Source organism: Oryctolagus cuniculus, chromosome 16 (genome assembly GCF_964237555.1).
Source record: "Oryctolagus cuniculus chromosome 16, mOryCun1.1, whole genome shotgun sequence".
Classification (NCBI taxonomy): Eukaryota; Metazoa; Chordata; class Mammalia; order Lagomorpha; family Leporidae; genus Oryctolagus; species Oryctolagus cuniculus.
The window spans coordinates 60,477,807-60,493,363 of NC_091447.1; the positions used below are offsets into that span (position 1 = coordinate 60,477,807).

At 60.6% G+C, this 15,557-nt stretch overlaps 1 protein-coding gene across 4 annotated transcripts in view; it reads right to left on the minus strand.

Annotated features, from left to right (window-relative positions):
• RFX2 (regulatory factor X2) overlaps positions 1–15,557 on the minus strand; it is a 71,007-nt gene that overhangs the window by 14,298 nt on the left and 41,152 nt on the right. For 3 of the 4 annotated variants that reach the window (XM_070058729.1, XM_070058727.1, XM_070058728.1), the window contains exons 2-5: positions 10,383–10,465; positions 8,425–8,514; positions 7,251–7,330; positions 6,032–6,293 (exon numbers count right to left, since the gene is read on the minus strand). In XM_070058729.1, coding sequence (XP_069914830.1) covers positions 6,032–6,293; positions 7,251–7,330; positions 8,425–8,514; positions 10,383–10,457 — 507 coding nt within the window. In that variant the 5' untranslated portion in view covers positions 10,458–10,465. The remainder of the gene's footprint in view (positions 1–6,031; positions 6,294–7,250; positions 7,331–8,424; positions 8,515–10,382; positions 10,466–15,557) is intronic. The other variant, XM_070058730.1, reaches the window with a different exon arrangement.

Sequence of the window (15,557 nt, forward strand, 5' to 3'; positions counted from 1 at the left end):
CTCTCTTTTTGTCACTTTGCCTTTCAAATCAAATCGAATCTATCTTAAAACAAAACAAACCCTCTGCCACTGCACTGGGACAGGATTGGCAGGTGCCCAGGCACAGCACGCTAATCGGCAGTCACTCTGCTGCTTGGAGAATCAGACGAACAAAACCAAAGATGTCAATGGTCTTGACCTCCCAGCCAGCCTGTCCTGACACATAGTCTGAGGTCTCCTTGCTGCGCGCTTCGGGAAAACACCACCAAGGCCCAAGATACACACAGGCCCTGCCATGGGCAGGTGTAGGCCCGGGGCCCCTGTGCAGTCACAGTGACCAAGCCCGGGTGTTTGTGGAGTGAGGCTGTGCGGAAAGGACATGGAGTCCTGGAAGCAGTCGAGGGAGCTGAGGGCTGGACTTCCAGAGGGTGGGCAGGGCTGTGAGCTGGGCGCACAGGGCCAGGTGCAGGGGTGCTGGGCAGGCCTATGCCCAGCCAGAAGCACCAGCCGCACATGGCCCCCACGTCTGCACTTGTTGAACTTGACCTAGCTCACGTGTGGAAGTCGGGAAGTGACGATCTCAGTCATCGTGACAGAAAAGACCAGGAGCGTAAATGCAGGCGCACTTTGATTTTCCCAAAGCACCCCTGGATGGCAAGGACTTCTGCACGAGGCAGGCCCAAGGTGGCTCCACAGCCCGGGCCCCCAGAGCCAAGCTGGAGAATGGTACTGCCTCTGGAGGCCTCTTCTGCCCACAGAGGGTCTTCTCGCATTCGCCACGCCTGCCACAAACCAGGGAAGGTGCCAGGGTCCCTTCTCCCAGGGCCCGGGTGAGGGAGAAGTAAACACACACGCGTCCCTGAGCCTTGCCCTGTGGCCATGCAGACCCACAGCCTGGGCAGGGAGGTACACACGCCCGCCCGGGCCTGGGGGCAGAGTTCAGGACCCTCTGGAAGCCCCACTCCCAGGTGGCCTTGTCGGGTGCACAGCACACTGGGAAGGGCAAGAGAAGCCACTATATGTCTGGCATAGCGGGTCTCAACCATGGAGCCTCCTCTCCCCTAGAGCTAGAGGGGCTGCGAGGCGCCACACGCGCAGAGGGGAGCAGGAAAAGAAGTCCTGCTGGGGCGTCAGTGCTGTGTCTGTGTGGAAACGTTGTACAGTACCCCAAAAATGTGCAAGGGGTCCAGCAGTCCACATCAATCAAAAGTGGCACACATATACCATAACAAAGAAGAACTGAAAGCCAGCACACCACTCACCCAGCTCCGAAAACCTGGAATGCGTACGAGAGTCCAACAGTGCGGGCTGGGGCCCCTTGCCGGAAGCCAGCCACCCTGCATTTCCCAAAACCTCGCGTCCACGAACTCAACCGACTGCGACTGAACGAGCTTGTTAAGGGGCCGGCGCTGTGGCGCAGCGGGTTAAAGCCCCAGTCTACAATGCCGGCATCCCATATGGGTACCAGTTCAAGTCCTGGCTGCTCCACTTCTGACCCAGCTCCCTGCTATGGCCTGGGAAAGCAGTAGAGGATGGCCCAAGTGCCTGTGTGGGAGACCCGAGGGAAGCTCCTGGATCCTGGCTTTGGATTGGCCCAGCTCTGGCCGTTGTGGCCAGTTGGGGAGGAGCCGGCTGATGGAAGACCTCTCCCTCTCTGCCCCTTCTTCCCTTTCTGTGTAACTCTGACTTTCAAATAAATAAATAAATCTTAAAAAAAAAAGCAGACCTGCAGAGGCGGGGAGAGGACGGGGGAGCGTGAGGACGGGTCGGTGGCTGCGTCTCAGCCCGAGGAGCAGAGGGGAGAGCGAAGCCAGGACTCCGCCAAGCACGTGAGAAACACTACACGAGTCGGGGAGGGAGGCTCCGAGCGCGCCTGGGGATACAGCGGCTGCCAACCTCCCACGTTCAAGTCTCCACAAACCTCGAGACAGGTGACCATCAAACTGCGGACGCATCGCGGATGCAGGACCTGGTCAGAGCGACAGCCAACCTCAGCGGGAGCGGCGGAGGCCGGGGCAGTGGGGCGCCCACACCACAGATTGTCACCCAGCCACAAGTGGCATGGAGCCGGCGCGCCGCAGCCTGGACGACCGCTGGAGCCACGGAGCCACGAGAGCTCAGCCCAGAACTCGCAGCGCGAGGCTCCTGTCAGGAAACGCACGGCACGGGCAGGTCCCAGGGACGGGGCGGGGCCGTGGGGAGCGACTGCCACAGGTGCTGGGGTCCTCTGAGCCGGTGGAATGTTCTGGAACCAGAGGTAGGTGCTGGCTGCACGGGGAAGGTTCTGAATGCCACTACTGGCGCACTTTAAGTGGTGAATTTCATGTTGTATAACTGAATCTTCCTGTGAAAAATGAGTACTGCCTTGCATTTTGGATGGCTGTTTCACCGATGGGTGTTTTTATAACACCACGCATTGGTCATCCGGAAAATATGGCTTCGCTGGGTTGGCAGGCCTCCCAAATGCTGGCATGTTTCATTGAACACAGCAGGAAATCACATTTGTTAATATCACCACCCATCAGGAAGCTGCCAGGGCCCCTGGTGGCAGACAAGTTTTCCAAAATTCTTATTTTTTGTTTGAAAACTTGAACTGCAGAATTGGCAACAGAACCCAGGCAGCCGTCTTCCTGAATGTCAAGTTTACTTGGCTCACTTCTGAGAAGCCTCAGTCAAAACACGGGGTCTGAACAATCCTTGCGTTGTTCGCTCAGGCAGGGGTGGGCCTCTCCTGGGGCGTGTGCTGTCCTGGGGCATGTGCCATGTCCTGGGTGGGCACCCTGGGTCCCGGGGGACGTTCCCACACGGGAAACTGCCATACAGAGCCATTCGGGGCTGCCGCGTGGTGGGTGGGGCCGGCCGAGGGCAGGGTGCTCAGCCAAGTTGGTAAGAAGAAGGGAGATGGTAAGAGAGGGAAGCCCGGGGTGGGGGCGCCACCTCTGCCCACGCAGCACGCGCTCCAGGGCAGGGCACGTCCCCATACCCAAGTAAGAAGGGAGACCACAGCTAGCCGGGCGCTGCCTCCCCATGAGCCATGCTCCGCCACAAGGCCCTCCCCACACACGGGCACCACGCCCTTGACCCTTCTGCTGCCCAGGCATTGTTACAACAGAGAGAGCAGACCAGGGAGGCCCGGAGGGGCCTGGCAGGTGTTCCCACCTGGGGAGAAGCCACAGCTGCTTTCCTGCGCACATTCAAAGCCATCCGGCGTCACACCAGCTGAACACAATCAGGTAAGGAAGAGACCGCTCGCCCGTCCGGCATCTGCCAAGAGTGTGCTAGAAGACTTGGCTTCGGGAAGCCTGAGGAGTCTCTGGCGTGCACCCCTCAGCCCTCTGCAGTCTCTGCTCGACCTGGACTTCAGGGCTGTGGCTCCCAGTGGTCCCAGTTCCCAACAAGACACCACGTGCACTTTCATCATCAACACCTGATCAACGCTGTCTTCGTCAGGGCCTCTCCTGCCTGACCCCTCCCCTCTGCCCCTTCAGCCTCCCTGGACGTAACCAAACGGCAAATCAGGAGGCTCCACCCGGGCAGAAAGTTCAAGAACAAACCTGTCAGTTTAGCATGAGGTTTTAAGAAAGCAGAAATGTGGCTGGCGCTCACTAGGCTAATCCTCCGCCTTGCGGCGCCGGCACATGGGGTTCTAGTCCCGGTCGGGGCACCGGATTCTGTCCCGGTTGCCCCTCTTCCAGGCCAGCTCTCTGCTGTGGCCAGGGAGTGCAGTGGAGGATGGCCCAGGTGCTTGGGCCCTGCACCCCATGGGAGACCAGAAGAAGCACCTGGCTCCTGGCTTCGGATCAGCACAGTGCCGGCCGCGGCGGCCATTTGGGGGTGAACCAACGGCAAAGGAAGACCTTTCTCTCTGTCTCTCTCACTGTCTAACTCTACCTGTCAAAAAAAATTGCTTTTATCAAAAGCTCATCTTTGGGGCTGCATTGAGGTGGTGTTTAAGCTGCCATCTACGACACTGGCACTCCACACGTGAGTGCTGGCTCAAGTGCTGGCCACCCCACTTGCCATCCGGCTTCCTAGAGGCATCTGGGAAAGCAGTGGAGGGTGGGCCCTGCCCCCCCGCCCCGTGCTAGAGACCCGGATGGAGCTCCTGGCTCCTGGCTCCAGCCTGGCCCAGCCCCAGCTGTTGGGGCCATTTGGGGAGTGACCCAGTGGATGGAAGACCTTTCTCTCGCAGCCTCTCAAATAAGGAAATCTTTAGTAAACTTCACTTGCAGACTTATGACACGGATGTCAACTGGAAATAAACACCCAGGCATATTCACGCCTCCACGTCTGAAGCCCCTCACTGAGGCTGTGGGGGGTGACCTGCTTGGGTGTTCAGGATCAACTCAAAGTCCCAGAAAACAGGGCTGCAGCCCAAACACAGGGAGACGGTGCGCCTGGGATGCGGAGCCGCTGGCCCTGGGCCTGGCCCCGGCGAAGTGGCCGGGACCTCAGCAGCCTCCCCGTGAGCGGCTCCCGGGCCCCACACGCCAGCCAACATGAGCAGCAGGATGCAGCGGGATGCGGGCTTCCGGCGGTCGGGAAGGGGCAGTCTCTCCGGAGCGACCCAGACAGCAGGCGTGGCAGCAGGGAGGAGCCAGCGGCTGAGTGCCCGTGAACCGCCCATGAGCGTGCCGGGACGCGGAGAACACGGCTGCCCTCGGCACCTGTGTGACTGCGAGCCTGTGTGTCCTGGTGCACACCGATGTCGCGTGCCGCAGTCACGAGATGGAGTGTCACCCAGAGGGCGGCGTTTGTGTTCCGGGCCCTGCGTGCTGGTGGTGCTGGGGGCTACGGCACGCCGCCACACCTCCAGAACGCAAGCGACTGCCCAGGGCAGCACCACATGCAGTGCCGCGTCGGCCAGTCCTGGCTGCTCCCTCCAGCGCACCCGGGAAGGCGGCCGGCCACGGCCCAAGTGCTTGGGGTCTGCCTTCAGCCTGGCGCAGCCCGAACATTGTGGGCGTTTGAGGAGTGAACCAGTAGATGAGAGCTCTGTCTCTTTTAAAAAAATGTTACTTAGTTATGTTCACTTTATCTGAAAGGCAGAGTAAGAGACAGACTCACGGAGAGATCTTCCATCTGCTGGGTCACTCCCCAAATGCTCGCATCAGCCAGGGCTGGGCCAGGAGCCAGAAACACAGCCCAGGTCTCCCTCGCGGTGCAGGGACCCAAGCAGTCCAGCCATCGCTGCCTCCCAGGGTGCACGCCAGCCAGGAGCTGATGGAAGCGCAGCCGGGACTTGAACACAGAGCTGACAGGGGGCGCTGGCGAGCTAGCAGCCGTCTTGTCTGCTGCACCCAATGCGCTCAGATCAGGGAGGGGGGCAGGAGCGCCAAGGGGAAAATCGATGAACTGCATATGACAGAGAGTTTTTCTTTGCAAAAGTCATTCTTTAGAGAATGAAAAGACACTTGGAAGACGGAGAGACGGGGAAGACGTATCCGACGTATCCGACGGGGGCCTGCATCCCGGATCTAAAGACCTGCCCGAAGTCAACAGAAGGAAACAGACGGCGGAGACGCAAAGCCGGCGCCAAGAGCGGCCCGGAAGCGCGCTAGGCCGGGAACGGCTTTCTCCAGCGTCAGCCCCCGGGGCGCGGCCCGGCCCTGGGGAGCTGCGCATGCGCTCGTCACAGATGCACCCAGGGCCGGCTGGGGCGGCGGGGCCGCGGACACCTGCTGGGGGACGCCGCGTGCACACACACACACACGCGCACACACACATGCACACACGCACGCGCAAACACACACATGCACACCTGCGCGCACACACAGAGCACAGCAGCGGCGATTCCTCTGCGCGCATCCACCCAAAAGCAAGAGCTGAAGTCCTGCGTGTGCTCCTCAGCCCTGCGGTCTCACCAGGGCGAGGCCGGAACCGTCAGGCAGGGACTGGCGGGGGACGCGCACACCGCGGAATACTACCCGGCAGAGAGGCCAGCGTGGGCTGGTGCAGCGGCTCAGCACACACGCGTTTGTGCCATGTGGCCGGCCCCTCGCTCACCGTCGGCCTGAGCCGCGCACCGACCACGCACACACCGCGCACTTACCGTGGCTGGCGAGGAGCGGGCCGTGTGGGCCAGGGAGTGCCTCGCGCCGTCCACGCCCCCATGGATGAGGTAGGCTCCTGCGCTGGACACGATGGGGCTGCCGCCGACATCCATGGTGATGCCCACCATGCTGTGCGGGGGCACTGCGGGCGGCGAGGAGGCTGCCACGGTCACCTGGGCGCCGCCCGGGGCCTCGAAGTAGGACGCGGCGCTGCTGGGGGCGTACAGCTGGGGCTCGGGGTTGTAGGCGTAGGCTGTGCGTCTGGGGGAAGAGAGTGGTCACCCTGGAGGCCGCACAGACGCTCACGCGCCCCGCCGGGTTCCAGGCTGATGAGCTGATGGCTAGCCCAGGAAAGCCCTGATCGCACAGACGAGTGCCGGTGCAGGGACCTCTGTGGGCTGGGGGCGGTGGATGGCGGTCCCCTGAGGCTGAATGCACATCACACCACGCGGCCACGCAGCACACGTGCACACGCTGCCCCAGCACCTCACACAGGCACACACGCACACACACCGGGGGCTCACAAAGCCACGGAGTGGAATTCAGATACCCTTATTTTGGTGCAAACATTTCTGGAATCCACGCCTCCTTCTTTTTGTCCCACTGCCCTCTACACTGGCCACCCAGAAAACTTACACGAGCAGTGAACAGACCACAGACGGCAGCTCTGAGAGAAACACCTCACTGACACACAGAATTGAGAACTGGGGCCTCGTGGGTTGAAGCCGAGGTTACTCGGGGTGCCCCCTGGGTGACATTCCGTGTAACTGCAGCACCGCGTCCCCCCCAGGAGCCGTACAGACCTCGCTCCCTACAGTCGCACATGTGTGCGTGTGTCCTGCAGAAAGCCACGCTACACCATCAGCCACACCCGGAAACCACAGGCAAACACTCACGCACGGTCCCCACACGCGTGACGGACTCATCCCAATAACAGAAGACAGGTGCACCGAGCGTAAGGAGCCGCTGGGAGGCGGGACTTCCCCGGGCGGGAGACCTGGAGGTCCCTGAAAAACGACTCTCACGTCACCAGCATCACAAGGAGAAGGGAAGCAGAGAGGGGGATGGGTGCTCGGTCATGGAGACCCAACTCTGATTGAAAAATTCTAGAAGGGGAAACCCCCCCCCCCAAACAAAACAAAAACACAGCCCGGGAGGGAGGAGGCAGGAGGCAGGCGAGGAGCTCCCAGACCGGCCCGGGAGCGGCAACTCACGTACATGGCGCCGTTGGTGTAGACGGCGTCGCCCCCCTCCACGTACTGCACCTGGGCGGGGTACACATGCTGCACCGGCTGCACCTGCAACAACAGTGGGCCTCCTGGCTCGGGCGCCCGCGGGAGCTCCTCCAGCGTCTTCAGCACCCGCTGAGCGCCCAGGGCCGCGTTCCCTCCCGCCCCGTCCACTCCGACTGCGCTCGCCGTGTCCTGTCGCCAGACAGGGACGTGGGCTTGGTGGCGAGACAAGGACTGTGGCTGAGACTGGCACGGTGGAAGCCACAGTGGACGGAACCTTGACCTTGGCACGAGAGGCCGTCCATGCCCCTGCCCCCATCCCCTCCCTGTGGGTGGCCACACAGGACATGGCACACCTGGCCAGCCCCGCCTGGCCCTGCCCTAGACCGTGGTACAGCGGGTTAAGCCATCACTTGGGATGCCGGCATCCCATATGGGAGAACTGGTTTGAGTGCCGGCTACTCTGCTTCTAATCCAGACCCTGGCTACTGAAGTCGTTTCGGGAATAAAGCAGTGGATGGAAGATCTCTCTCTCCCTTTCAAAGAAATAAGTCCTATAGATATAAAGATATCACCCTGGTCCGTCCCCTCTCCATGGTGTCCCCAGGAAGGGCCGTCACCGATACAGGAGCTATGACAGCCTGCGGCCTGAGGCCCTGGGTCCCTGCTGGCCCTGCCTTGAGCCTTGGTTTCTTCCCTGGGACCCTGAAGTTGTTCCCCGTTCTCACCGCAGTCACCCGGAGACGGGCGACTCATCGGAGCAGGGGCCTCCGGAAGAGAGGGTCCGCACACTCTGACCGAGCACTGTCTGCCTTTGTAAATAAAGCTGTATTGGCACACAGCCCTGTCCACTCACAGCACTGCACGTGGCCCGGCGCTACTCTGGGCTGGAACGCAGAGCTGACGGGCTGTGCCAGAGATGTCTGACCCGGGGGGCCAGGTGTGCTGGGCGCTCTGCTGGGTCACTTAGCTCGTGATGGGCTGCCCCTCTGCGCCACACTCATCTTGCTGGGGGAAGGGGAGATGCCCGCCCCGGACGTTCTGTTCCCCACATCGCTCCCTCTGCCTGGCAGGCCTGGGTGCGCGCACACTCACTCACTGCCCCAGAGCTTCCAGAAGCTTCCAAAAGCTCCCGGGTGAGGCCGCGCCTGTGAGCTTACCTGCTGTGGCACCTGCTGGACTCTAGGGAGGGAGATGGGCTGCATCTGGGCCGCTTTGGGGGCGGGGCCCGCCGCCTGCACCAGCACCCTCTGGAAAGGAAGAGAGGAGGGCGGTCAGACGGGCCGCGGGGTCACAGCCAGCCCGGCCAGGTGCCTGCCCCGCCGCTGCCTCAGGAGAACTGGCGGGCTCGGGAGGAGGGCAGGGCCAAGGCTGAGACGGGCAGACGAACGGACAGACATGCCCCCGCCGTCCGGAGCAGACACACGAGACCCCAGTGCACAGGTGCGAGCGCCCCTCCATGCACCACGCGCACACGAGCAGCCGCGCTGCAGGGGGAGGGGGATCCGTGGGCGGCCTGGCTACCCGCCCCACCTGGGACTTGGTTGTTTCACACACAGGGAGAAGGAAGGCCACGGGGGCCCAGTCACCTCTGTGGCCTCTGAATAGCAAGTTCTAGAGCCAGGGCTCGAACCCGGGTTTCCTGCATCTGGGCCCTCCCTCTCCTCCACCGCTCTCTGCTGGCTACGTCGCCTTTGCTGTGTGGCTTTGCGGCTGTGGCCTGGGGATGATGGGCCACACAAAGCTATAAAAGCACGAAGGGTCAAGAGAGCCACGGGAGCAGGGTGTCGGCGTAGCACCCCCCCCCCCCCAGGAGGCTGTATTCCCGCAGCGGGGAGCACGAAGACGCACTGCCCTCTAGCGTCTGGGGAATGTCACTACAGCATGACAGGGTCCACCCCTGCTGAAGCCGGCGCTGTGTGTTAGGAAGATGCACAGGGACCCGCCCGCCTGAGCTCCAGCCAGAGACACAGAGAACGCGGACAGAACAGACGTGGACAGGATGAACAGGCAGCACAGCGGCGCCCACCCAAGCGCTGGAACATAATGCAGCCAGGAACACGGACGGACGAGGCACCGGCACTTGCGACAGTGGGGTGGGGGGGGGACTGAGGACGTCACGCCAAGGGAGAGACGCAGACACAAAAGCCACGCCGCGCACTGACAGGCACGCCCAGCACAGGTGGGTCCACAGAGACGGGGGCTGCAGAGAGGGAGGGGACGAGTGCTCAGGGGCGGGCTTCCTTCTGGGTGATGAGAGTTCTGGAACTAGATGGCAGTGGCGGCTGCACAACTCCACCAACACGGGACACCCACTAACTGCTGTGGAAGGGTGAATTCTGTACCGCCGGGTTCTGTCTCAGAGGCGCGGCTGAGCGAGCACACTAGGGGCACGGACGTCCAGCTGGTGGCTGGGTGGCCTTGTGAGCTGGAGCCTGAGGAGACTGGGACAGCGAGGACATTCCGTCTCTGCCACATCGGGGAGGGGACACTTCCCAGGGACAGAGCAAAACTCCTCCAGCCGGGCAAGCCCGGGAGCCGTGAGGCAGGGCGGGCTGGACACATGGAGACAGATGTCCACACACAGAGCAGCAGGCACGGGCGACCCCCCATGGCGGAGCTGTGACAGCTGTGGTGCCGGAGTCCGCCCAGGCGCGGGGGCACCGGGCGAGGGGCGGGCCCTCGGGCCCGGGTTCCAGGGAGCAAGGCAATCAATCTGGCCTCAGCGTGCTGGTGGCCCTGCCGGCAGAGAGCAGACCGCCCAGCGCCCGGGCCCAGCGCCAGCGAGCAGAGCGCCCCGAGGCCTGCAGCTCTGCCGGGCGAGGTCTCCTGCCCTCGCCGCCGCTCGGCTGCCGTGAACGCGCTCCTGGCCTCGGCGGACCACTGCACCCTCTCTCGGGCCTCTGGTCCGCTCCGGGCAGTCCCATCCGTCACTTCCTGTGTGGCTATCGCTACTTTCTGGCTCTGGCCAATCGTGGTGGAGAATCCAGAGCACAGGGGGCCCTCTCTGCGGGTGGTAAAGGTCTGTTCTTCCGGGCAGGCGAGCGGCCCGTGCCCCACATCTCAGTGCCTGCTCTCCTTCCTCACTCCAGCTCCCGGCTAACGGGGCTGTGGTTACCTGCGGGGAGGCCGGCGGCGCGGGACGCAGGGCCACGGACGCGGGCGAGTCGGATCCAGCCTCGGAATTCTGCATGCTCTGTTCTGAAGAGAGGCGGAGAGAGGTTGAGTGGGCGGAGCCGCAACAGGAAGCCCAGGCAAGTCCAAGTTCAAGGCTGAGGAGCAGCCCCACGGAGCCTGCAGGGAAACCACCTCGGCGAACGCCCGCACGGAACTGTTCCCTTGCTGCTGGGAGCATGCGTCCTTCAACTAGGCAGTGTGGACGGTCCACACAGGCGGGCAGCTGACTCGGTTCAGGCACTGCTGGGGACGCCCGCGTCCCAGGTCGCGTGCCCGGCTCGAGTCCTGCGCCCTCTCACGCACACCCTGGGAGGCAGCCGTGATGGCTCCAGCAGTCGGGTCCCTGCCCCCACGTGGGAGACCGGATGGAGCTCCTCTGTCTTCTCTCTCTAGCTCTCACCAGAAGATGCGTTCAGCATCGGGACCAAGTGGAAGACTAAAACCTTCAGGAAGACCTGAAAGTCAAGTCTCCACTGGCTAAGCAGTCAGGGGCCCGCAGCATCCGAGCTGCAGAGACACAGGCAGGCTCACGGGGGGCTGTTGTCGCGCCCGCCTGGCCCCGGCTGCCACCCCCAAGCCTGCAGTCTCCATGGCGCCTGCCTCATGGGGCATGGTGAGGACCCGACAGCACAATCAGAACACAGTAACAAAAAGCTCATTTGAAAAGCAGAGGGAGAGGGAGAGAGGAGAACAAGTTACGCCTCATTGGTGGGTCACTCCCCAAATCCCACAACAGCCAGGTCTGGGCCAGGCCCAGGCCAGGAGCCGGGAACTTTATCTTGGTCGCCTACGTGGGTGGCAGGGACCCAAGTACCAGAGCCAGCACCAGGTGCACTGCAGGGAGCTGGGTGGGGGGAGGAGGTTCAATCCCAGGCACTCCCATACGGGCACCCCAAGCCCGCTAGGCAACACTGACCCTGCTAGAATTCTTGTGTTTCTCTATCACGCCAAGCATTCCCACATCTAAGAATGAGTGAGAAAAGACACTGCCTCCTTTAAAATGTAAAGCAAAGCTGTGAACAGATTAAACGGGTTTTCCTAAGGAGAGCGGAGAGGGGGTGTGTCGGAGAGCAAGTGTGCGGGCTGAACCCCGCCTTTGTGGGGGGCTGGGCCTTCACATCGCGACTCCCCTCTGAAGCCAGTGGCATCGGCGGCTCTGGGCGTGCGGCTCCATCCTCACCACTAGGTGTCCCCAGAGCCCCGCGGGGACGGCTGGGCTCCACCTGGGCCTCAGGCCAATGCGGCCGGCTCTTTCCCTCTCTCCCTCGGCGTTGTTCCGCTGCTGGCTGCAGCAGTGGGCGCCTGCCCACGGTGCTGAGCACTTCAGGCGGCCCCGTGCTGCCACCTGAAGCCAAGAACTAGGTACCGTGTACCAGGGGGCTCCAAGGACAGAACGCACCGCGGCCACGAGGCTGACCTGGGACCCGCTGCTCCTTCCACGGGGAGACTTTTCTGCCCCACGGCCTGTGGGCGTGCGAGGGACAAGTGGCGAGACCATGGTCCACTCACTGTGGCCAGGACACACCTTCTAGAAGGCAGGGCACCCCACGTCACAGGCAGGCTCCCTGCACCGTGCAGTCTGCAGGCCAGATCGCGAGGCCGCGGCTTCCTGCTTGCGGCAGCCTTGACCTACACGTGCTGGGGGGGGGGGGGGGGGGGCCTGAAGGCAGAGCTCACAATGTGTGGGGCAGGGGGAGTAGAAATCCTGGAAGAGCGAGAGAGAGCCAGAGGGGGCCCTCACATCCGCCTGCACAATCCTCTCCAACTGCGTGCTGCTGACTGAGCCCCACAAGTGTGTCCCGGGGAGAACCAACCGCTGATAGAAACCACGTGGTCGTTTCAGCTGCTGGCCACCGCAGGGAGGGTTTGAGGGCAGCCGGGGACCCCAGGATTCCACAGCACACCGTTCGTGGTGATAAAATCACGAGCTGGGAGGAGAAACAGGAACAGGCGACCTCGACTCCAGATAACGCAGACGACACGGGGCGGTCAGGCCCACGGCAGCCACAGACACAGCGCTCAGGACGGCAAGGAGGGCGCGTGGCGACCGCACACGGAGCACGCCCAGCTGGGGCGCCAGGAACCGACATGAACACGTCGCTGGGTGTGCTCCACGGCTGATCAGAGAGGCGAGGGGCTGGAGGCTAGGACGTGGAGGTGAATCCAGAGCCTTCACCCCATCTGGAGAACAAGAGAAGAAGCGGACAAGCTGTCCACACACCTGCAACTCGAGTTCCAGGAGGCCGGAGAACAGATATGCAGCAACGGCCAAACACCTCTTCAACTCGGTAAAAGACAGCACCCTGAAGGTCCACAAGCCACACAGGAAAAACACAAAGGACACCCTCTTAGGCGTGCCACAGTTAGACCGTCCCAGCGAGCGGAGGAGGCGCTGAGCCGGCTGTGTTTCACGCTCGGGAACGTCGGCATGGGTGACGCTGACTTCTCATCAGGGACACTGGCAACCACAGGACAATGGGACGACATCTCCAATGGGGGGGGGGGGGGCAGGTCAACAAAGCCTGCGGAATTGTGCAGCCTACACTGCACACGGAAGCTCTTCAGAGAAGAGGGATGAGATAGCGGACAGCAACCAGGGCCTACAGAAAGGAGTAAAGACCACGTACACGTGACACAATGCAGGATTCAACAACCCGAGACCCCCTCCTGCACAGATGTGATCTGTTTGACCACAGCACAGAGGGCGGGGCAGATCGGATCTGGTATTTCACACACAGTAGTAGCCGGAACTCTATGTACGTATGGACAGCTGAAGACAAATAGAAGAATCAACAGACTCTTACTAAGTCCAGGCATACCAGTACAACGTTAAATGTAAACGGACTAAATACTTGAATGAAAAGGCAGAGATGTGGGCTGGTGCTGCGGCACAGTGGGTTAAGCCGCCACCTGCAGTGCCAGTGTCCCATGTGGGAGTCCCAGCTGCTCCACTTCCGATCTGCCTCCCTGCTGACATGCCTGGAAAGCAGCAGTGATGGCCCAAGTGCTTGGGTCCCTGCCACCCATGCGGGAGACCCAGAGGAAGCTCCTAGCTCCTGGCTCCTGGCTTGGGCCTGGCCCAGCCCTAGCCATTGCGGCCACTTGGGCAGTGAACCAGCGGATGGAAGACCTCTTTCTCAATCTCTCCATCTCTCTCTGTAACTCTGACTTTCAAATAAATAAAAAAAAAAATTAAAAAAAAAAAAAAAAGGTGGAGATGACCAACCTTGATAACGACAGGATCCCACTGCCTGCTCCTCACAGAAGCCCTCTCTAAGCAGGAGACTCACACAGGCTGAGACTAACGGATGGAGAGACACTCTGCAAACGCCAACCTGGAGAAGACGCAGTGTCCACAATGGTCAGACAAAACAGACTTCAAAACAAGGGATGTGACTGGAGGCACCTCAGACAGAGGCCAGGGCAGGGCCTGTCACTGGAGGGAAAACCCCATCGTGACAAAATTATCAACTTGTCAGGAGGGCATAGTCATTAGAGATGTGGACATATGGGAATACAGCTCAAAATACATGGAGCGAACGTTACAGAACTAAAGGAAGAAACAGATGGGCACAGCTGGAAATCTTAAAGCATCTTCACTCAGTGGTTGGAGCAGAAGAGCTAAATGAAAACAGCCAGGACGCAGAACGCGTGCACGGCGTCGTCAGCCGCACTGACCCCGTTTAGAGAGCACAGCCGCCAAGATCCGCACGCCCGGCCCAGGTGCACGTGGAAGATTCGCTCTGATGACTCCTCTGGGCTGTCAAGCAAGTCTCAGTGCACTTCTAGGCTAGAATTACACAGAGCACGTGTATATACTTTGACTGTAATGCAGGGAAAACAACACATATTATAAAATGATTTATTTGCTTATTTGAAAGGCAGGGTTGAGAGAGAGGGAGAGGGAGAGACATCTTCCATTGCTGGTTCACTCCCCCAAATGGCCGCAGTGGCCAGACTCCGCCAGGGGCCTGGAGCTCCATCCTGTTCTCCCACGTGGGTGGCAGGGTCCCAAGCACTTGGGCCATCTTCCGCTGCTTTCCCAGATGCACCAGCAGGGAGCTGGATTGGAAGTGGAGCAGCAGAGACTGAAGTCAGCGCTCAAGTGGGCTGCTGGTGTCAAAGGAGGCGGCTTGCCCAGCTGTATCCCAACGCCAGCCCAATAATATAGCTTTAAAAATTACCATATATTTAGAAAAATAAAATCCACTTCTAAAATTATTCATAAGCCGGAGAACAAGCACCAAGGGAAATGAGAAAATATTCTGAACTGAATGATAATGAAAACATCACATACCAAATTTGCGGGATGCATCTACAGCAGTGCTGACAGGTAATGGTTAGCTGTGTACACTTACATTAGGAAAAAGACTTAAGAATCAACCACTTAAGTTTTCAATCTTTGGCTACTAAAAAAGACAAATTAAACTTAAGTAGGAGAATAATAAAGAACAAAATCAATGACACAAAAAAACTCCAGAAACAAGGGAGAAAATGAGCAAGACCAGCATTCCTTCCAACCTGCGATTCCTGGGAGCCGGCAGCTGGCGGAGCATACGATGCCTGCATCTCCATCAGGCTATGCTCCCGACTCCAGCCTCCCTCCAGGGCAGACCCCGAGAGCTGGCCGAGATGGCTCAAGCACTTGGGGTCCGGCCACGCACGCGGGAGACCCGGACTGGGTCCCCAGCTCCCCCCTCAGCCTGGCCCAGCCCCAGAGTTGCCAGCATTTGGGGAGTGAACCAGCGGATGGCAGTTTCTCGGTCTGTCAGCCTTTTTCTCTCCGCCTCTCAAACAAATCACGTGCTCTAAAAACTGAGATTTCTGGGCATGCATTTAGCAGAGCAGTCAAGACGCCCCTGGGACACCGAGCGTGTGGGCTTGAGTCCAGTTCCACTTCCTGGGAGCAGCTGGGTTCCTGCCTCCCACCTGGGAGGCCGACGGAGTCCCTGGCCCTTGGCTGCAGCCTGGCCCAGCTCCAGATGCGTGAGGCATTTGGGGAGTGAAACACTGGGTGGAAGACCTGTGCGTCTGTCTGCTGCTTCTCTCTCTTTCAAATAAAGTGAAAATAAGTTTTTAGATTTTAAAATAAACACACAATCAATATTTCTTAAAA